The sequence below is a fragment of the Bombus bifarius genome, unplaced genomic scaffold (genome assembly GCF_011952205.1).
Source record: "Bombus bifarius isolate JDL3187 unplaced genomic scaffold, Bbif_JDL3187 scf7180000007996, whole genome shotgun sequence".
NCBI lineage: Eukaryota > Metazoa > Arthropoda > Insecta > Hymenoptera > Apidae > Bombus > Bombus bifarius.
In genome coordinates this window covers 518,979-543,539 of record NW_022884376.1, presented here as the reverse complement: position 1 = coordinate 543,539, position 24,561 = coordinate 518,979, and the positions used below count along the sequence as shown (strand labels likewise).

General features: G+C 41.7%; 1 protein-coding gene across 18 annotated transcripts in view; it reads right to left on the bottom strand.

Annotated features, from left to right (window-relative positions):
• Window positions 1-24,561, bottom strand: part of LOC117205875 (probable Ras GTPase-activating protein) — a 253,178-nt gene that overhangs the window by 37,711 nt on the left and 190,906 nt on the right. Inside the window, exon 1 of one of the 18 annotated variants that reach the window (XM_033444672.1) lies at window positions 22,981-24,183. The exons of 16 other annotated variants lie outside the window; for them this stretch is intronic. In XM_033444672.1, coding sequence (XP_033300563.1) covers window positions 22,981-23,821 — 841 coding nt within the window. In that variant the 5' untranslated portion in view covers window positions 23,822-24,183. Of the gene's footprint in view, window positions 1-22,980; window positions 24,184-24,561 lie in introns of those variants that run through there. One more of the 18 variants, XM_033444665.1, reaches the window with a different exon arrangement.

Genomic DNA, 24,561 nt, shown 5'->3' with positions numbered 1-24,561 from the left:
TTTTACGTAATAACGTTTTACTTTGTCATTTCGCCGCTTGCTTATTTATTTCGCGTTGTTACACGGTTGCAACGATTTTACTATCTTGTTTTTTTTTATAGTTTGGATTTTTACGTTTCAACTTCCATCGCGTTCTTCAAAAGTGGTCTTACTCCAAAGCAGTATCGATAAAGTTGTTTCTGCCCGAGCTCGTGAATTTAATTTAATATATTCCTCTCGTCTGAATTATTCTACATGGTAATTTTATATGCCGTTGCAACACAGTCAAGCTGTATTAAGTTCTAAAATAGGCCATTTGTTATGTAAATTACACAAGTTAAAGAGGAAGCAGCGTTACGCGCCTAACAATAAATTGATCCACATTTTTGGAAATGTACGAGCCTTGTACGCGTAAACCAGTTTTGTTCTACGTTAGTTGCTCGTCTTTGCATAGAAAGTCGGTTTATTATCGATTACGCCACGAATTATGTCCAATCAAGCATATACGCGTCTCGTTATACGCGTACGTTCGATAGCGCCTGCTGCATTGCGTTATTTTATAAAGAGATCCATACATTTGATCAAATACTGGAAGAAAATCTGCCAGTTAAACCAAACAGAAAATAATTGCGATGCATTTACGATTGCATAAATTACCTATCAAAATTTAGTCACGCAATGTAATATTTTTCAACAACACGAACGCTAAAAAAAAGAAACCAATTCTTCGTTTTGGAAATCCGTCAGCCCATCTACTTGAAAACGACACGAGACCCTCGTTTCCGAACCGTTTTTCGAAAAATTCTTTCTCCATGCTGCGACCACCCAAAAATGGAACCAATGAAGCAAATCGTACCTAACTCAACGAGCGACGGATCTTGTAGCAACCTTGCTCGCCTTTCGCTAATTGAATCGATAAAAAATGATCAAATCCTGAAAGAACGATTAGTCAATTGGGAGAACAAAGGTGAACAGAACCGGTTACACATAGACCACAGCGAAATAAATTATTGTTGTTACAACGCTTCTTATGAAAGATCGCGATACACGATAGCGTTTAAAGATGAAACTAGTTTATCGAACGTCTGTGTTATAATTTATTATGATTTTATACTTCAAAGAGGGAACATCACCTTGTAATACTTGCACATTTTTGATCTGAATATTTACCGACACAGAAGAGAGGAAGGCGCGAAGAAAGGATGTCGTTAGGACAAATTCAATAATAGGTATCCGTAGTATCGTAGTTTGCTTCGTAAATGAAAGAGGAGAGAGAGACGGAGAACGCGCGTAAAATTATCCAAGTCTAGAATTGAAAGGAAAACCTGCTACATTAATCTACCTTCGCAAAAAAAGAGATGAAATTATTCGCCTTTGGAGAGGTGAAATTGCCCGGAAGTAATAACGACAAAAATGAAGTAACGACTGCAACTTAGTAACTAGTAGACGCGCTACTTCTGATATCTAAAATCTTTCGTTTAAATTAACTTCGAAGAGCGTACAAATGAAAATATGAATCCGCGTGTCGCTACTAAGATTCTGGTTCTATTGCCGTGCTACCCGAATAAGCGTAAACCATATGTTCTTATATCAACATATTACTCGTTAACTCCTTAACGCATTTCGTACCGCGTCACTGTAACGCGATATTTTATTCAAGCTGTGTGTGCCATCGATGATTTATGTCATCGTTTACTAAGCGTTATACATACCTAAGCGCATATGCACGTACACAGGAAACTCGTCGAACAACGTAAACGGAAAACTTATTGTAGAACATCGGTGACCTATGGACTTAAGGTAGAAATTTTTATGTACCACAATGAATAATAATCTCTAGCTTTATCTCGTTTCTATTATTCTTTTTTATTGCTTTTGTTATTATTACAGCGCTGCTATTATGAAATCGGGTGCTTTGCTATGCAGAGGAGTTGTATATGTAGAAATTCTCGATATCCTTAGACTGTGAGTTTATGTAAAACGAAGAAAAACGTTATATAAGTGATTAACGTAACATGTTTTCTAAAATTGTCAATTATAAGAGGAAAAATCGTTCTATCGACGATCCATCGATTTTCTTTAACAATTACCCACTTCAACATCGAGCGAAAAAGTAATTAAGTATAATCAACGGACCGGTATTAGAAATAACTTCCTGTTACCACGTCGATGCGTGTCAATTTCACGATATGTTAGTGCGATCGCGTCATAAGTGGAGCTTCGAGCCATCCGCAGGATCGTTTGGTTCTCTAACAGGAGAAATACTAGGACATTAGAGCCCATAACGCGTCAGCTACAACTGTAATCAAATTACGATAATTACAGGCAATTTTTATCGTATACTCTTGAAAATATAATTTTTGTTTTTACCCAAACGACAGAGACAAAACCAACGTGCTTTTTTCCCAACGCATGGAACAAAAGTGCGCTAAGATGATGGATATTATGTAAAGGCAGTTTTCATCACGATGGGCACAAAGCGCAATTGAAAGGCGGCATAAGGCGGCCGACACTCGAGCTACGTAGCGTGTATTTCCGATTACCAGGCTCGTTTCGAGGACTCTCGTTTCCCTTCGACCTTTTCTCGCTCGAGGCCCTTTGTGAAAAGCGAGGACCCACTCACGTTCTGTATCCACGAACCGGACGAAAGAACCGAGAGCTCTCAAGCGCGAGCGACGCGATTGCACATTTTCAGCGTTCGCTGCGATTCGACCCATTAAGCTCGAAATCGAGTCGCCAAAATAGATTAGGCTCGCATCGATAATATTTCCGGTCGCGTTTTCTCGCGCTTCTGTCGCGAGTAGATCACGACGAACGAAGATCGAGCGTGATCGGCGAACGATCGAAACGTTGGCAACAATTAAAACGTTGACAATATCTGAGAATATGTTGTCTCTCTTTCTTTCTTGAGAACGAGAGAAATTTTCCAATCTTCGTAAAAGCAAATAGAACGGTACGAGGGAGAAGAGCTTTGGGTGGCGCAGAATTTAGAATTTGGGATTGTACTCAAGTTTTCGAACGTGTACGAAGCAACGAATTTCGCAAATACGATTTGTCAAGCTGTAGCAAATTACGACGGGTATATCCAGTAAATTTGCAAAACGATCGGTCTCTTCAAAAAGAAAAGTTTCATACATAAACCTTCCAATTTGTATTTTCGACCAAACTTCTCTAACAAGTACATTAACGTTAATCGTATAACCTATATATTAACATTTTTATTATTACATTGGAAATTCGGTGGCTTAATAAATGACGACGAAATTAGAGTGACGAGCAGCAACGATTCGCGAATTTGCGATATAAATCTGTGCCCCCGGAAGTGGGTCACCATCGCTGTCAATTTATATTCTCGGGGAAGGCAGCGCGATGGCCCGTGTGAGGTCACCTTTAATCGCGAATTATCGTCCGCTACAAGCGTGCTCGTTGTTCCATCGCATGGTCCCGCGTCGGAGGAGTTTAACGATCGTTAGGGATCCAAGCGTTTTGTTTTTGTAACGATCGGGACCCTTGCACGAAAACCCACGGACCGAGGTTAAGTGTTGCTATAGATGCCGACGATTTCGTCGTCCTGATACATCATACGAGTTCGCGTTAATAAATAAAACATCGATGATAGTCTATTTAGATAATATTCACGAATGAAAATAATCGGTAAAGAAAAACCAAGAACCACGTATGCAAAGCGGAGATAAGCGAATACATAAACACCTTTCTTCTCAATATACGTTCGCATCCACCTCGCATAATAAAGGGAAAACAATCAACGCGACGCGCACTCTCGTGACTCAGACCGACATTTTTCATTTCCGATCGAACAATGAACATCCGCCTTTGGTATCTCGCGTTTAAACAATTTCCGGGTTTATTGCAAATTGTCCACAATGAAATATTATTTATGCAATCCTAGGCACATAGATTCTTTCAAGAGAATACTTAATTCTATTGTGTTCCTTAAACATTCATAGAATATTCATTTAGCTCGGTACGATGGTAATGAACGTTGATTAAATCGATTAATTAACGCGATAATCGTTGGGTTCATGCCGAACGTGACCTACTTTAAATCGAATAAATTTGGCAAATTGAACTTGTCGCAAACTTAATATATAGTTGAGTACTATTTAGCTCAATCGTAGTTTAAGGTACTCCGATAAAATCGAACTAAAATCGAGAGATTAAATACACGCGTGAAAAAATATTTAAACTCTGATCTAACTGATAAAGTAGCCATCTTTTACGCGAATAAGATAACCAAATCCTTTATACGTAAAACAAAAGCGATACACATTTGTTAAGATACCGATTACCGATTTTCTCCGTTCTGCCAAAGTTTCCAACATAGCGAAATACGCTTATACGGATTTCGCCGATGCGTGAGCGCTCTTATCCGAGGATCAGCGGAGCTCGCGGTTTGCCAGCGAGATCGAACAAAGAGAAAAGAAAAAAGGGGAAACGTGGAGCGGTCGTCGCCGAACTCGTCTTCGCGGCATTATCGTCCCACTCGATCGACATTCCGCTTCGGTAATAACGATTATCACGATAATAATTAAGGATAATTGGAGCGGAGCCGGGCACGCGACCCTGCGCGACCAGGCAGATGCGACTGGCCGTTCTCGGCACGCTATAGAGTGGAGGTGCAGCTGCACGTGCACATGCAGATGTCGATAGTGACAAATAGGGCAGGTCCGTGGATGTGGGCGTGATTTTCGATACAGGAATTGTGGGACAGTGCGTGAGGATGTAAAGTGGTTGATCTTCTAAACATTTTGCAAAGAAATTAGCTCAACGGAGCCTGGCAAATCGATCTTCTTCGCGTGTATATTCATGGAAGATAAAATGTATCGATAGTCGCGATCCAAGGAACGTCCCTGAAACGACGGAGGAATACAAAACGAGTTGAAAGAAAAATCGTCGTTTCTTCGATCGCGATGTTCGTCGCCGTAAACGATTAACTCGCTGTTCTTTAATGGATGCGAAGCCGTCGTTAATTCGCAGGTGTCGCAGCTGCTCGAGCGGTGAGCACATGCGTGCACTACCACCACCGGTAAATTCGCGTGTCAACGTCGTTCGGTTGCAACGTGCACGCCTGTAGTAGCATAGAGATATCGTAAAGTGACATTTCCAACAGGGTTTAACGTCGTTCGGCTGAACGTCGCGGCGATTAATTGTCGTTTCGTTTCGTACTTTCTCTTTCGTGCAAGCTGCGCGTAATCTTATTCGGGTAAAATCGTAGGTACAGGCTCGATCTTTCAATTTGGAACATTCGTCTTGTTCGTACTTGAAAGCGTGCCAATCGTTCGTGCGGTTTACAAGATTAACAGATCAAAACAATTTACTACGTAAAATAAACACGCGCGACGAAAGATACGTCGACGTTTTGTACGTTTATATCGTTTATATTTGCTGGAAATAGAACGGAGATCTACGCTCGATATCTTTCGATCTTCCTTGTATTTTGATAAATGTTTCTTGTAAAATTCACGATTAACCAATGAAATGTTCATTTGGACGTTGAACGATAGGATTTTTTGTATCGATATTACAAGCGGTACATAGTTTCGATTCGCGAAACGTTCGTATTAAGCTATCGAGCCAATAGTACGTAAGCCAATTCGTTGAACTAACAGGTGAACTTAAATCGAAAAATTGGATAGACCGTTCGGTAAAAGGTGCAAAAATTCTTTACTGAATGAGTTCTCTTTTAGTAGATAATTCCATCCGTTTATCAATAAGATAAGTAAAGCGCGTTATCCACGTCTGGTTAGAAGGACGATAAATCTTCGTGTTAAACGAGTCTAAATAAAACGTGACGATGTAAGAAAAGTAGGATGCGCGTGAATTCCTTGCGCAATAAAATAACATCTTTCCGGCACGTTTTCTTAACCGTTTCCGTAATCTATGCCGTTAATGTTATAACCGTGTAATCAAAACGCAGTAATATTCGATGTCACTTACGTAATTCGTTTCTTGTTTGCATAGTAATTCAACACGTACTCATTGGTTTCGTTAATAATTGCGGCGCGTATTAAATGATGATTACGTCGAACAAGAAACGAAAGAAAGGTACGCGATGATACTCGAAAACTCGTTGGCGAAGAGCCTAACGATTATCGTTACTATCGTTTTAAACAACCACGAAGGAAAGAAATGTAGGTCATAAGTCAATGAAATCAACGTCACTAGGAAAGACACGTTTATCAGACTCTTACTTCCCTATGCAGGGTTAATATTCTGTACTCGTTGAATCGCATATAACGTTAAAAATCCGGCATAGTATAATCGAAAATCTACCGCTTCTACCGTCTTAAATGATTTTTGGAATCCGCATTCTAGCGCAACGAAAGACTTTTAACAGTAAGAGAAACGACTCTCTCTTGAATCGCTTTTCGAAAGAGTTAGAGGTTCCCACGAAACTATAACTCCTTCAAAAACATACGAATAATCACGATTGTCCTTAAATTCCCTCTTTGCCCGAATCTATAGAAGATGCAACGATTCTCGTCGTTAGTATAACCAGTTGTTGAGAGAACGCCGGTTACGTTGACAATTGTAATTAATTCAACGTCCGCGACACGAGCCAACTCACCTTCGAGCCTTTCGTAATTAAGCGACGCTGACGATAGTTTACCCCTTCTCTTTTCTTAGTAGGGTTCTTCATCACGGTAATTTCTTCTCCAAATGCCTAAGCAGTAAGTCACCGTGACGCCGCACGGTAAACGTGGGAGGTTGAGATCATCGACACTCGGGGCTACGACGCTTTCCCGCGTCCACCTTCCAATATTTCTTTCTTTCGAATTTGCACGTTGGAGAAACTGTTTACTGGCAGGATCTATGGGGTGGAACGATGGTATTGTTTAGACTTAGACGGGAGTTTGTTGCGAGCGAAACAATCCAGTAGAGGTGAAATAACGCGTGCGAATGGTGTTTTTTGATGATGCGTTTTCTAGAGGATACTTCGTTCTTGGTTTTCCTTATCGAAAAATAACCTGTAGAAAGTGACTTTTTATATTGGTAAAGTGGCATCTCGAACAAGGTGTTCGAATACAATGAAATCTACGCGATCCATTCGTGTTTTCGGATTAATGCAACGCCCTTTTATTTCGGAATTTGTTAAAATCGTATATTTTTTGATTTTGTTTATTCTCATACGTACTTGGCATTACTTTGAACAGATAAACCGACGATAAAGTTACAAATCGACTTACGAAGAAGCGGAACTGTGCTTTCTACGAAGTAACTAGGCGAAGGAACGAAAACGGAAAAGGTCGCTAATTGCTCGAGAATGCAACGAAAGATACCTCTAATCGTTAGGTTCATCGGCAGAGCAAATCACCTTAGCCTTCTTTCCTCGTTTCGAGCATCAAACTCATTTCCCGGACAACGGTTCTTTCCAGCGTATACAATATCGACAAAACGATTCGATTTACTGGAATAATTAACCAAAGACTCGCGTGATCCGCTCGTACTCGTGTCACGTTTATTACTTATCGAGCATCGAGCATCGGCAGACATTTCGGACATAGTTCGTGAAACTAGCGATAGGCAACATTGTGTCATAACGACGATGAAATTACGAAGATCAGAAATCGAGGAACAAAAGTCGCGATACAAAGAGTACAAACGGTACTCTGTAGGCACGTGTCTTTGAGACAGAGCACAAAAATACCGTGGCGCGATAAAACTTCGGCGACAGCATATTTAGAATTCCATTTTACCGACAAGCGTCATAGATCTGTTCGTGGAATGAGATCTTTGAACTCGTTCTGAGCAGGAAGAACGTTCATCGGAGTAGCGGGAGAAGCACTTTGTCGATATAAGCAGTTATACAAATACCCCACCACCGCAAACCACAGCTCACCTGATCCACTGACTCAATTACACCGAAACCATTTACGTTTAAAAACCTTGTAAAACTTTTCGTACGCGCGTGTGTATCACGCTTCAGCGAAGAGATCGCAATTAATCATTAACCTATCGTTTTAATAATTATCAATCGAGGAAACAATAAAACAATAACAATACCCACGCTGCCGCGCATCCAAACAATAGCATAGAAATAAAAATGTACAATAAAAATGTACATATATCTGTAAATGTATGTATATATGATACCTCTTCCACGAGACCAAGTCAGAATTCGAAATTCGAAAATTCAACGCCATATGTTTTCCACTCGCCTAAAACGGAAATACAGAAGGTACATTTGGCGGCGTTGTTATTAGATTTAACACAGTCATAGGTCGTTGGCACCGAAGGGTAATAACCTCGCATAATGAAGTAATTAAGGAAAGACAGAGAGCTAGCTTGATACGAGGAGCATGGAAATGTCGTGAATTCTCGCGACTGCGTGCACGACTCCGTTTCAATTCCAGCGCTTTTTCCCAATTTCCGTAGGGAATAAACTCCTGTTTCGCAAATGATTACCATTGCTACTATATCCGCTTTGACAAAGAGTTTGAAACGTCTCTCGAGTGAAAAGTTAGTTACCTCTATGCTAATTGCTGAAAAGGTTTCTTTACGCGGAAAAGAAGTTGAAAATATCGACTGTGTTATATAGCGTTCTAATAAGAATAACGGTATGAAATAAATACGCTCGAACAAACTACGTATGTGCAAAAAATTATACATTAAAATCAAACGAAAGTATTTACACTCCGTTAACGTTATCTTTTCGTTACGAGAGAATTTCTTCTTATCTCTACTTTCACTTACCACGGGACGCGACGTTTCTCCGTGTTTGATCGAGAAACGCAAATTTGCTTTCACTTTTCCGTAGCGACAACAAATCGAAACCAGAGAAATAATAGAAAATTGAAAGACGCGGTACGAATTCGCGTACTTCCATTTCGCCTAAGGATCGTTTCGATAAGACTGATCGACTTATATTTCTTCGTGCGGGGGGAGGGTGTAAAAAGGTATACTTTAAGCTTAATCCCTTAACGATCGATTAGCTTCTATTGCAAGGTAGAGCTGTTACGGGGCGTAAAATTTCACGGTTCAACGTGTTTTATATTAAGGTCCAGGGAGTAATCCAACTCGCGTCTTGATGCTCTTTTTACTTTTAGACTTAAATGCAATCACGACGAATAACAAATATATTCGGACTAAGAAGCATAACAATTATAATATCAGATGTATGTTTTTTGAAATCGTCGACTGTACTCTGAAAATATCAGCGATGGAAAGACTAAGGAAAGCAAATTTCGATCTTTCGCTACTCCCTTTCTTGCTGATTGCAAGTAACACTTACGAAATAAATCCCACGAACGTTATTTCGAGTCATCGTATGTCATCTCAAGATCAAACAGTCGAATATCCCGTCTCTGGCGATAGATTCACGCCCAGCACTCCGAGGATCGAGCTCCAGATCCGTAATAACTATGACTAACGCAAAGCCCCGAAATCCTGGCCCTTATTCACCAGCTGATTCAGGGGACACCCTCCTCTTCCTCTCGACGCCCACTCCAGCCACTCGGCTTTAATTATGTATTTCGTGGAGAAGGGGATCTTTTTCAGACTCGTTTCAGTATGTATGAGTCAACGTCTGCTTCGTTTATTTCCACCAGCAACATACACGTAAGTGAATGTTCTATTTCAGAGGTTCGGTGGAAAAATGGTACAAACGCCGGTACGTACAAAGAAATCGTGTCTCGGGTGTTGCGATAAATAAAAATATAGACGCGTAAGGGGCTGAAATCCCGACCAGCGTTGTACGAAGAAATTTTTATTACAAAGTCAACGTATCTCGTACGATATCGTAACGCGTTATCTACGAATCTCGATCTAAGACATCGATCTCGATGATTTAATTTCTGACCTCGTTATATCTGACTCGCAACTATAGCAAAATTTTGCAATACGTTTTTCTGACGAATAAACGCAATTGAAAAAAGATGCTCTTACTATGGAGTAACGTCTTTTGACGTCTCCAACTATTTTTTAATGTTCGTCCTCGCGTAAAACGTAAGAAATTACCGATTTCGTTACTTGTATCACTTTTCTCCTTTATCGTCGAGTTCTTCGCGCGAGAATCGTCCGAACCACTTCCTATTCTATTTTCACAAAAAATCGGACAGAGTCGTTTCCTCGGAATTTCATCATCATACGCGCATTTTATCGCCATTTTTCGTTATCGATAATGGATACGAGACGACGGTCGTTTCCATATATCTGTTTCACGAGGTGCTTCGATAACGCAATACCGACCGAGTGCCAAATGCTCGGAAATTGCTGGGAAACTTTCGACAACCGTTGTTCGGGCGACAAGGCCTTCGAACAGCCAGGCGGAAACGAGAGAATTGCTTGTATCGTTTGGCAAAAATTTCCTCGAGATAACGTTGCTTGGACGGGACAAGAAGAAAGCTCTGTATAGTTCAAGTCGTAAAAGAAATGGTACGTTATCGGTGTTCGTTCGAGTGGAGACGGATCGACAAATATGTAAAAGAGTTTTACAGAAACTTGTTTTCTCGCTGTAAGCATTCATTCGTTTTCAATATCGCACATAGGTACCATGTTCCTGCTAATAGCAATCGCATTTAGGGAAAAATTTCGTTAATTTTATTACTTGATATTCCGACTCTTATTTTATCGTATGCGTTGTTCGATATGCTACGGAGCCCGGAATCGAACGTTTCTCGATAAAGTACGTATACCTACGATACTTTATACTATCACCATATACCCATGCCACTACTACCCATAGCTGCGATTAACGATCGATGACTCACTGCTAGATAACCGTAATGCAACGAGATTTTTCCACCATGCTGTATCACGAGGTACACGTTTATCCGCTTCTTTGTCTGCATGTTTCGAAACTCGTATCAGGAAGGTAAGCTCTGCGAGCGATTAATGCGCCAAATATGATTAATTATATAAAGTACTTGTAAGATTTTCTACGTTATCTCAGAGACAGAGGACATCGAAGGGAGAAAATTAGCAGAGAAAAAACCAATCGTTTGACCGACATTTCTTCTAATGGTTGGGCAGTTTACGAGAAACTGCAAAATAGAACTACGCATATGGAAACATATTACACGCGAGACATTTCTGTAAACGACAAAGGCAAGAGCCTCGTTGATCGTCGTTAATGCGTCGGGAAGCGTGGAAATGGTAAAAAAATAATAACGATACATGTATAATAAATATTTAATGATAATCAACGAGATGTTGATAAATCTCTCGCAAGTGGTACACGACATAATCTGACAGAGCTAATTACGTATCATCTACATCAGGGATCGGAGTCGCATTTCTAACGCAAGAATGAAATAACGCATTCGCAAAAAAAAGAAATTGTTAATCAAACGCACAGACGTCCATCGGACTACTTTCTCGCATGACACCGTCGATTTTTCCAACTATCGTTCGTTTCCGGTGACAGCTTCCTTCGTGAAACCAAGCACCCTCTCCTATTCGTCCATCCTTCTAACCCCGTAACCGCGCTAATTATCTCCTTCGACCGATCTCCATAGACTGTAGGCCGATTCGTCGTTAATTCATCTGTGCGATTAGCACAGATAGGCGGGAGTAGGTTCCGAAGCGATTATAATTTTCTGGGCCACGCGTCGATCCACTTTCCCGAGGCCACGGTTTTCAGCGTTTTACGCGCAAGGGGGAAACGATAATCTAGCCGGCGCGTATTTGCATTATTCATCGGACTCGTAACGTTCACGCGTGGCTTTTGCCACGCTCCGACCGGATGTCCCAGTTCTGATGCAGCGCGACTGCATAGAGCCAATTCTATATCGCAAGCGTGCATCATTCGCGGTGTTAAAGATAGAAGAAAGTTTATCAACTTTGATACTTGCTATTCGCCTTTGTCCTCTTCTTCATCGCGTTTTATCCTTCTTTGTTGTATTATTGTTATAATTGTATTATTATCTTTTATTATTTTAGTTACGTTTGGCCCACTGATTTATTCGTTCGGTTAAAATATGGCAGACAATGTCGACTACTCTCAGTGAGACGAGGAAATATCGGTCGATAGAAGCATTTCGAAATAAGAGAGAGTTAAACGAGGAAACTCGCAACCCTCGTAAAACACCGTATCAACGCAACCAATTCGATCGTCTCTATCTTCGCCTATCTCTTTCTACCTCCGTCGTTCGAAGGCCTCTACTAGGAAAATCTTCGTGTAAAGCTCTATACAAGGAACACGAAAATCGCATTTAACCTGCTAATCCCTGGAGCGCTTTGCTCTCCAAAATCCAGGATCCGTATCGCACACAATTAGCCCCGGCGAGTAGCGTCTACACCTAGACCAACTTTCCGCAGTCGGAACAACGGGAGATCGGTTTCCGGTTTGCTCGAAGAAAAACGAACGGACAGGCTCGTTAATCCCCTGGAGGAGGATGACGAGGCAACAGAGTTCACGAGACTCGTAGTAAACGTGACTCATCCTCGTACTCCGAAGGAGAAGAAGAAGTTGGCGACGACGAATTGGAACGACACGGACTTGCGACGATTTGGCGGGAGACGACCACGAGCGTGGCGTGAGTAAACTCGTCGAACGAGCCTCGATCCTCTAGGCTGCGAAACATTGGCAAACGTCACGTTTAAAGAACTCGATCGACTCGATGTGAAAAGTTTGCGTGTAACGGGGCCGGGGACTCGTTGCGCAACCGACTCGGCGCGATCGATCCTTCAAATAAAACAGGGTGTCTCGCGATGTGTTCCGTCTTGCGTAGTTCGCTCTCTCGGATAGTCGAGTAATAATAACTGGACGGCCGATAATTTTGTAACCACGTACGATATATGTATCGAGCGACAAATATCAACGTGTCTATCGAGCTGAATCCGAGCGAAGAAGGCTTTGGTACTTCGGTTGCATAAACTTTGCGAGCGTGATACGAGCAGCAAAAGGGTGCGCGAACCGACAGGGATACGGCGATAGTGTTTCCACGTAGGTAAACAAGCGATCGACAAAAGTATAGGGGGAAAAAGGGCATGCAACTTCGATGCAGGCCACAGGATCCTCTCGAGGGGTGTCACGGGATAGCCAATATGTATCATAAACTAGCTTTTAAAGGGATCACCAGGCGGCCGGGGTGGGGCCCCGTACTTGGCACAAAGGGCACATTTCTGTGGATTAAGGGGCCGCTTTGTGCCATTCGTTGTTACCAAAAGCAGATTTAAATAGCTATCTGGTGGCTGGTATGCGTGTACGGGCTCGATAAACGATCTACGTTGCCGATGTACGTACGTATTCTCTATTACGATGACGATAAAGGATGATCCTTATCACGAACCGTAATGAAAGGAAAAAGGTTGTGGGCAGCGACCGGTGCTCTCGGGGTTAAGCTGCCATTATAGCGAATATCTCTCTAATTTATCGAATTTAGATCTAACGCCGTGAACACCTTCGGTTAAGTCAATCCTGAGCCAGCTTTTAAAGCCGGTTCTTTCGCAGTGTTAAAAGGCAGTGTCGTGACGTTAGTTGTCAATGGGAATGGAAAGTTATTTCAACGAATTAAGAATATAAAAGTAATTGGTCATAGAATCGAGGATCGGAGAATGACGAGTGCTTGCTATTTTAGCGAAACCGTGACGGCGATTCGAGGAATCTCTCGCGCCAGTATTTCGATCGCGTTCGGCTCGTGAAAAGAGAAACTCGTTTGGTACGATAAAACGTGTCCTTAGAAAGGAAAATGTCGCGAGTCGCATTCAGATGGAAGCCCGTTACGTTGGCAAAGAGCAACGAACTTGCGATTAATTATTCGCGTCGATCATCGACGTCCGGTCTGGCGTACAATGTGATAACGTAATAACGCAATTAATTTCGCGGTTGTGATCGATCAACGCGTCATACTTTCTACTACTACGTCGGCCACGACACGCGATCAAGAGCTTTTGTCTCTGAGTCATTTCGATCAAGGACCAACGATCTGTGTACGCGCGCTGATAAAACGTTTCGGAGAACTGTTCGAAGTTTGAGCATCTGGTTGTTACGATTGAATATTTAACGAACTCGTGTGCACTCGGCGCGCTTTCGTATTAAATTTAATCCGTGAGAAAGATCCGAACAAGTATTTCACAAAAGCACGTACGTAAAAGAAAGAAAGATATATGGTGAAATTGCATTCAAAGTACACGTTGTTAAAATTTCTCTCGCACATCGTCGAATCTTCTTTGCGATTAGGCGGATACGCAGATTCTCGCAGAGACGGATACGCGCGAGTCCACGCTCGATTCCGCGTAGCCTCGACAAATTGCCGACTCAATTGATCCCGTCCTCGACGGTGGTCAGACTTAACGACCGCTGACTGCAGGAGGCCACGTGTAGCGTCACTTTTCCGACTGCTCTGCTCGCGATTCGACGTCTGATGTCACTTCCGGCAGCTCGACTCGATAAAATCGAGGAAGTTTCACGATACGTGGGCGTAATCGAACCCGACCTCCCGTTGTATCCATCGAGCGTGCAAATGGGTTCATTCGGGTTGTGTTAGGTACATATGTTAATCGTAAACGTCGCAAGAAAAGTCTGTTACTACGGGGGTTAATCGTGACTTGCCATCATCGATGTCTCCACCGAACTATATAATTCGCGCGTCTACGTGACGAGATCAACGGAAAAATTCAAAAACTACCCACGAGCTCACCGATCCACCGATCTTGCCTATTCGTTTCCAAGCACGATTCCTATCTACATGATTTATGCATCCATAGAGGCGCGAGAAAATTCGGACCGTGCGTTCGTGTACGTTTGTGTATTTAGGACCTGGACCCTTCGCCGAAAGCCCATTCGTCTTCGAGCGCGAAAAAAGTCCGCCGAGGCCACGTTCAAGCACGTTTACAGCCGTTTTCCTTCTTTTGTCCGTGACGACGATGCGTTACGACGAAGAAATCGTGATTCGTTTTCGCAAAGGCAGATGCACGTTCGACGCAACAGGTCGTGACGATCGAAACTTAATTCGCATTATTTGGTATATTAATTTGGAAAACGGAGATAAGCGGACGAACCACTTTGAAGAGCGTGATTTACAGGGAGCTGTATTTGGCGATTTTTCAGTGATCCGTCTTCATCGCTGTCACTCGAATCTGAACGTCTTTTATTCGTCGCAATGTTGAGAACCGCAGTGTCGTTCGAATAGAAGACATTCGTCGTTGCAGGTATATCTCAGATTTGAGTCGTATGTTTACCACATACGTAAAACTTTTAGCCAGAGCGTTAACTTACACTCCTACGCGACTGTATGTACGTGTCATCGCGTATTGCATCGCTTAAACTATATTGCACGCGAAATATTTTTCGACGAAGGAAATTATTTAATCAATTAGAACACGATAAATATTTGAATGTTTGATTCAGGAGTCGACTTTTTTCTATGCTCTTCTATTTGACATAAATTTTACGTTAATAAAACGGAGCTATACGAATAAACTTGTACTCGTGTAAAAATCTAATTTATTTTAACGAGGTGTTTTAATTACGGTTATTACATAGTTATTACGTTGGAAGAGAATTATTCTGCCTAGTTCACCGATATAACTTGCAACAGAAAATATTGTTCCATTATTTAGCTGATACAAGTAATATGATTTACGACAAAACCATATTTATGCTCCGTTATAAGTACACATTTTTTATATTACATTGCTTTTAAATACCTAATTAACGCTGCCCAATTAAGGTTTAATTAACGGTCGTACCGAAATGCGAGATAGTGGTTTTCCCCTTCATTTTCTTCCCGTTTAGCGCAAACGCTCTTTTATGAAATTCCCGACGTCGGTATACTTTATGCATGCCTGGTCTTTCAACAATGCCATGAAAACACAATGGAAAAAAATAAATTCAGTATTAGTGCCTTTTCTTATAAACGTTCCAACGCCTTTACGCCTCATAAAGCCACGCCTTGTTCTCTGAACGAATTCAAGAAGCTTTTGTACGCTCTTTCAGCTCTCCACTCGATCGATCATTTCAAATGTAAAGTACGGGACTATGTATTCTTAAAAACGTATTACGCGTCTTTTGTATTTTCTTAACTTTCGATTCCTCGCGAATCGTTTGTTTTACCTTTCTCCGTAAATTCGTGGCTAACGGCTATCGTTCCAACATAGACGACTATCCACTTTGATAAACTGCTCATCGTCATGGTGTAATCGCTGCTACGTCATATGTAAACCGTAAGCACGCGAAAGTTTTCCTCCTACAGTTCCTTTCTAGTAGGGCACACCTACTTTTCTCGTTCTACGACTGGATAATAGCGAGTCGCGTTTACTTTTCCTCTAACTTCGAGATGCGGTAACCTCCGAGCATTGGTACAAAACGCGATAAGAAAGAAATTTCATGGCAGAGATGAAATGTAAATATCGAAACTGGGTCGCCGCGTCGTTACGATGCATAAAAAGCGGCCATAAAAATAGCTGTTTCTAGAAAAAGAGGATCGAGAGAAAAATCTGTATAGAACATTCCTGCTGACTGACGAGGCAAGATCCTCGATCCGGAGATTCCGAAAGTTATGAAACATCGAGCATGTGTACAGCATACATAGATACGTATAACGCGATCTTTTTCCGCTGGTTAGATTCAAAGCAAGGGGATTAAATTGATCCCTAAAAGCTAAGCTATTCTTCAATTTTATGCCGTAGCTTGTAATCGCTAAGAGATTGTAATGAAGACAAATTTTCAGACAAAAGTTACGTTTTCCAATTAGAACTGTCGTTTGATGAAAGATTCATCGATTGTTTATATAGTTGGAAAAAAGCAATAGACGCAAGTAATAATTTTTTCACCTGAAATCCTAATCGGCGATTTAAATACAGCAATAAGATTCTAACTATACAACTAACTATAGAAACCATTGATAAATCTTTGACCAAATGACGGTCCTAATTAAAAGAAGTAACTTGTAGCTGAAAACTTTTTCTCCGTCTCTTAAAGTTTACGAGTTACGGCATAAAATCGAAACGTAGCCGCATTTTCAGGGAACAATTTTAGTCCCTAGGATCGAATTTGGCTATAAGGAAAAGGATATCCCTGAAGTCTCATAATTTTCTGATTTTCCGAGTTAGGGATCTTCCCTTGTGACCGATAAGATCACTCTACAGCGAAGAAACGCGTTTTACACGGTGAAAGCCGGCAGAGAAAAACGATGGAAAAGGCGAAAATAAACGGGCTCTTCCACTTAGAATTGCTTTAAATATCGTTTGCTAAACGTCGCTGCTGTACGTTCCCACGCACAATGTCCCGGCAAAATGAAACAAGTCCGTTCACTTCATAATTGCAATTGCGCTTGCTAGCGTGCAGCTCAGCGTTGTTGCAGAAAAAAGAATTTTACGCGAGAAAACGCACGACTCTCTCGAGAAATTCCTAATAATGTACGATTATTTATTAATACGAGAATAAAACGAACGAAATTACACGTTGTTTTGCACAATGAACTTTTTAAATTTCATAACACTTTCTCATTCTGTCGCTCTCCTTTTCTTATCAAACTAAAGCAGAGTTTTCGTTTTTTCGTTGAAAAGCTATAGCTAACCGCAATATCGGAATGATCTGTATTAGCGAGTGAAATTTCACTCCAACGTTTAATTTTCTAATTATTTCTAACCATAATTTATAGACACGTGATAGCCTTATATGTACGTGTAATTTGTTTTAACAGTAATTTTAACACGAATATCCAGCGACAATCTAAAATAAACGACCTAAGGAGAAACTTCTATAATCGTACAAATCTTCGGGAAAAAGACAATCAAAAATTTCAAAACAAATTGGAAGCTGTAATTCCGAATAGATGGCGAAGAAGAGGAAATGAAAACAGGCGAGGAAAGGCACGCATCTGGTCGGACATACGCGCAACGCATAACAATCAGCAAGACGATTAAACGTCGAAACGCACGGCGTTGTTTGCTTTCTGCCCAGTTTCGATTCGAACGTAACGATCGACGAACGATCTAATTTCTGTTGAAAAACTGATCGTGAGAAAGCGAGGCCCAGCCTTCTGGTTCTCTGTTTTAAGCATCGAATCGAGGTATGCTGTGAAATTCGCTGGGAATGGATTTCCGGCGTATTCTCACGTTCGGCCATTCGCGGAAGGACACCATTTCCTGCTCGCGGATTCGATCCATTCTATCTGGAGGAGCACGAAGGATCGATAGGTCGCGCTATCACGGTTACGTTTGCAAATAAGATTATCATGGAAATGATAAACAAATCCTATCGAGCGATAGCTGGAAATCTTGGCTTTTTAGATAGGGTTGCCTTCGAGGAATCGTTTCGCTTCGTTCCTAATGACTGTACAGTTTCCTTACTAATGGGTAAAAACGCAAGTGGAGAGTGTAAGTTGCGACACACGAACGCGTATGATTTACCAGACGCGCTGGAAATTGCTTTGCTATTGTACGACATGAATTTTCTATTTTGGGTCCCCCAATTATGAAAAAAATGATAAAAAATAATATACAGGTCCATGTACTTATTGGCTCTACTCATCGACGAATAGAAAGTCCTCGCTTCCTTTATTATCATAATCATCGAAGCTACTCCACCATATCGTTTCTTTCGCGTATAGAATCGACTGCAAAATACGAGAAACAACGGTCGATATTTCGCGACAAGCTACCAACGAAACGAAACGAATCGAATCGAATCGCGGTGAACATTCAGCATTGGTGAAAATCATGCACGGTGACTCACATTCCCGCTTTATTTTCAAACATTGTGGTGTGTAACTTGGAGCACGTTAAGCACGATCGGCCACAATTAAGTAACAAGCACGGCCGTTTCGAAATCATTTCATAACGAGACCTAGATTCGACCGCTCGGCCTGAAATTCGTTTCACTTACTCTCTCGAGTGCATACGTTCCATCCACTCTGCATCGAGCATTCGCGATTAGAGCACAATTACTAACAAAGAAACGGGATTCTGATGTCATTTCGCGTTATTGCCGCTATAACGTCGCGCAGCTCGTTATCAATGTAGTAGGTCTGATCGCACCGAATGCCATCCTATTCGGCTGAATTGGGTTTAGCAGCTTTCAGTAGTAAACGTAGTCCCGTAGCCTCGTTACTTGCTTGATCCCGTTATTACTTTTCCCTCACAACTATTTCGTTTTACGAGAACGAGCGTATTCAGACGTGTGCGAATGTGTAACTCGATACAAATTGAAAGATACGTAGGTAGTTTTTTAACCACTGTGAATGACTCGTTCAAACGCTATAAAATCGTTTATCCTTTGTTTAATAAAAATTTGACTATACGTATATCGTTGTTAATTCTTTATTAGTATCGTATTATTAATCGAGCAGTATATTTGAACAAAACAAGTAAAATAATACATACGTACAGGTACATACACGATAATCGATACTCGTCAAGCAACTCAAAGTCTTCGATCGAATTAACGTTAAACCTTTCGTTATGTGCGTGAACTATTAATCGCACCAACAACTCAAATTTATAGAACCTAATACGTTCTCTATTATAAAATAACCTCGTTTATGTCGTGCTCGGCGTTCCCTAGAAATCCACCGATCCTTTCTGCAACGAAGAATAATTAAGTCTCGGAATAAAAGGTGAAACACGAACGACGTCGAGGTCCCTGAAATATTCATACGAACGGTACTTATATCCTCTTTCAAACAGCACGTATAGGTACGTACGTCGAATCATCGCGACGAGCACACCAATGACGTGGACCTATCCTCGTTCATCGTGATCCATCCTCGACATCGTCATTGTTCGTGGACGATCAGTCAGAAATTGAAAAAAGAAAAAAAAAGAAGGAAAAAATGCAGGAGAAAGCCAAGAAAAAAAATCGTGGATGAGGGAAGGAAAAAAGGCCGAATAGAAATCAGAACGGAAAAAGCAACGATTTTTGTAATGCCGTGACTCGTGATGAAGCTACGAACCGTGATGTCATCGCGATTTTTCACAGTGAAAGGGGAGCAAGATACGAAATGAGAGAGAATGCGAGACATCGAGGTCGATCCATTAAACACTCGTTTGCAGAGTGCAGTTCCGGGTGCCGGAGGGGGTTCCGCGTTTCATGGAAACGTGAAAACGAAGCGTGAAAAATCGAATTCGCACGACGACGCGTTACAAAGGAGATCAAGAGACAGAAAGGGAGAGGGAGGAAGAGGGAGAGAGAGAGGTGACGAGAATCAGGACAGATAAACGACTCTATTACAATCGAGCATAACTTATCTGCCGCGATACTGGCGCAATATGGCCCGAAAAAACAGTATCGGACGATATCGAGTGGCGACCTTATGTCGCTTTTTACAGAAGATCCGTATTTGTCCTGTGCCTAACGATCGAGTTCTTCCGATGCATAGAATTACGTTGGAATATGCTACAAAGGAATTTGTTCCAATGCAAATATGTACAGTCCGGGTACGTACATGTTTCGTGGATGTTTTTACGTACAGAGATATCTACTCCGACTATCGGAGATACGTGGAAAGCGTTTGCCGAGAGAGAAAATACAACGTTAGCTTGTCGAACATTTTCTTGCGAACATAAACCGTATACGAAAGAAAGACTTTAATCAAATTCTGAATTCTTTTCAGTCCAGATATTTATACATAATTGTTTTTATAGAAAGCTTAATTTTATCATTTAGCCTCGAATCTTTCAAACACTGGTATATTTTTCAAATCCGATGATAATCACCGAGTTTTCATTTCGAGTTACTTTAATCTGAAATCTCGGTCGTCCAAAATGCGATTAAATCTCCTTCATAAAAGTAATAATATTGAGATTTCATTTTGAGCAAAGTTTGTTGCACGCAGAAATTTAAATAACAGTTTTTTTTACGTTAAATCGCTTTCGCTTATTATTGGCGCGTTTTAAGACACACACCTAACAAAGAATGCGTATAAAACGTATTTCCGATTAACCAGTTATCACATCGAATCAGATATCGGGCTATTGCATCATAAATCGTAAATACTGATTCACGCTGATGTTTGTTGCGAGTATTCGGATAGATATGCATCTAAGATATCAACGATTTTCCTTACAGTCTTGCCTTATTGATTTCTTTGCTTCGTGCTCCACGCATTCTCTCTTTTATCATAAGAATCCGTTTTAGACAGAATATTCAATAGATATATTCGTTCATTCCATATCGTCGTAACTTCCATACTTTTTATTTCGTAAAAAAATGTTTACAAGCATTTACGGTAAATCGTAAGAAAGTCTGAAAAAATGTAACGTTGCAAATTTGATTGAAAATTTTAAATTCTATACAGTATCCAGATATCGTATTATCGCGATAATTTTTATTGCTTTCGCTGTTTGATGTATTAAAAAAATAGGCACAACTAAATATTCGAATGCTTCCTAGTCTCGCTACTCAACTTGTCGCCTGTTATCGAAGACACGAGCAACGAGTTCAATTTGGAAGGTCGTCGTGAGGAAATCTAACAAAGAGAAGCACAATCGTGTCAACCTTATTCCTTCAGCCAACCTACCAACTACCCAAATAACTCTCTGGCTCTTTTGACCTGGCTTGAAAGGCAGGTGGCTGAAACAGGCTACCGCATAAGTAGGTCTTGCTTCGTATTCGTATCGTAAGTTCCCGGCAAATACGAACCCTTTGAAAATACCACTTAAACCGAATCTACGTAAAACGAATCTGAGCAAATTTAAGCTACAGTCAAATTCGACTTCTATTTAAATTCGACGTTGCTTCGATGTACGCGAAATATTTTACGGCTATTTTACCTACTAGTTATAGATACTACTATAGCTACGTTTCATCGACCGAAAATAGAGATGGTAAAGCACTGGCTGGCGTAGTAACTACGTAGCTAAAATGACGCGATTTTCTTTGAAAAAATAAGCGACAGGGCTTGGATCGCGGTTCGTGATCGTTCGCCCTTAATTAAGGTAATCCTCTCGGCGGGCGAACGCGAAATAAAAAAGCTCGCGTTCGCTCACCGAGCAATTTCTGGCCAACTAACGGGACTCGCGAATTCGTCGCTGGAATCGCGAATTTCAATCGCTTCCTCGACTTGATTTACGAGAGCATCCCCCGTACCCTGTAGCCCTTTTGTTCGACGTCGCTCAACCACGATTTCGTCCAACCTTTTCTTCTGAATCTACATACATTTAGATAGTCGTGGAAAGCTTCTCGTTAACTCTGGGATCAGCGAATTCGACGAGGCACACAAATTTTGACCGATTCCAGAAACGCCGAGGATTTCCAGTAGCTTAAATTGCGTATATTCATAAACCATGAACATCTTTCCGGAAACTTTGTTATATCCGTATTTCAGAGAAATATCGCTGAACCTTGTATACAAATTATAAGAACTGGATAAAATACTTTGCTATATTTCACGTATGTCAGGCGTATCGCAGTAAATATGTAACCCGTTTTTAAAAAAAGCTCGGTGCACGATTCAACTGACAAAGATTCTATCGAAAATAGCATCTTTACGATACTTTTAGACAAACGATTCCATTAACCGATCATAAGTTCAACAACAAATAACAACTTTCACAGTTTCAAAAGAAACTAGCTCGACCGAATGGCAAACGGATCGATACTCAAATTTATTAAGATATTTGTAAAGAGTATATTTTTCTTTTTTAGCAACGTTCGCCATAAATTCGGCATAAATTGGTTCTCATTCGCGCGCGGAGGCGAATAATTAACGCTGGTTACACGCTCGGCCAGTAAATTCGGACGAGTATCTAACGATTCTTTGGTCGATTTCGCTTGACTGTTCCGCGCGATTTTTCTTCATATGGGCCATGAAACGATCGAAATAAATTCAAACGTATATTCGAAGCGTATCCGAGGATTTCGATCGTTGAAACGCAACTTTCGAAGAACTGAAACCGTGAGCAAACGGTTACGAAGCGCGCGCATTAAACGCACCTAACCCAAACCTAACTATGTCATCGTTCTTTCTCGTCGAACCTAAAGAACGACTATACTATGGAATCTCGTCATCGAAAAAAAATTTCGTTCTCCATCGGCGTCACGTCGAGCCACGCTCCCCATCGTGATTACAAAGTACACAACGCGCGCACGCCTACCTGAATGTATCCCAGCGTCCGCGTCGGCGTCCTCGAACACGGACGACTCGGTACCCTCGTCGTTATCCGCGACAGAATCGTCCGGCGCCTCGTCTTCCTTCGATTTCTCGGTGTTCGACCGATGATTCTCTCCCCTGGCTGGCGTCACGACGCTACACGGATTGTCTACCGATGCGTGCCTGCCAGTCGCCTTCACCAACGTACTCGTACTCCTGGCTAATTTCGTGCTGTGTGTTCTACGTATCAACAAATTGGTGAACGTCGTACTGCCATTCTGCTTGGTTCTCGTCTCCGTACTAATTTTACCAGCACCGTTCGACTTCGAATCCTGATTCTTCGAGTTCGTTCGCTTATCCGCATCCGGTTTCTTCCTCGAGTCCTCGTCTTCCACTTCGAAGCACGCTATGGTATTATTTAAACGGCTGTCCTTTCTGTTCGTATCCTTTCGACCGGTGAATCGACTGTGAAATCTCTCGATGGTTTTGAACGACCTGGTCCTTTCCACCTTCTTTCTCTGTTCGGAGCTATTTGTCATCTGCTCTCCCTTTGGGGTTTCAAATATCTTCGTCAATGACTGCACTTTACCTCTGGACTCGGGGAATGACTCCTCCGTACGTTTTGAATTTGACAAGGAATCATCCTTGTTGCTCAAAGTACGGGTTAAAATGACGTTTGGCACCGTTTTCGAGTTACTTATGGGAAATGTGTTGCTGACGAACTTGTCGGACTCGGTGGTGATCGTTTTTGGGATCTTCGAGGGTTGTCGGGCATCGGTATCCAAAGATACGTAGAAGGTCGACCTTCGTTTCGGCGAACCCTCGGTGTTCTCTGCGTTCAACATGTCTCCGGATGCGACTAGTTCACATGTCACGATTCACAGTTTCTTCCCTTCGCTTTGATTTACTGTAACTCGACTACCGTTCCGTAAAATCGATTCATATTAGTCGTACGAATAGATCCGTCGATCGGTTCGAAACAAAAGTTACGTAATTAGGGCGCGCCTTTAAGTCGCATCGAATCGTTAAAGACGTCACACGTTCACCATTCCACCAGTTCCGCGAGAAAAGTTTACGCGAATACACCATACGTTTCTCACCATCGCGGCATTGGTCCGAGGGAGTTCACTGAAATTCACCTTATGTTTCCGTCTTCACACCCTACTCGTTAGAAAGAGAAGGAGAGAGAGAGAGAGAGTGGGTGGGAGGGAGGAGAGTGGTAAGGGAGGGAGAGAGAGAGAGAGAGAGAGAGAGATTTCGAAGGACCGAGAAAACGCGTACTGCGATCGAGGGCTCACGAATTTCTCGCTCCGAACGATGCCACTAAATATAGATGGAGCGACGTATCGCGCCGCTCGCAGGAGCACGTGTATCGAGAAAAACAAATACAGCGGTCACCCTCGTTGCGTACACGGACAGAGATAATGCCAAGCGTTGAACTGTGAACAGTGTTTTTACTATCGACCAATGTTTTCGCTCGATTATCGTCGCCGGTGACTCTTGTCCTTCGGCGCCCGACTCGTGGAATCTCTGACATACAACCGATCATTACACGGTCGATTCACAAATTTGAAGATTACGGACA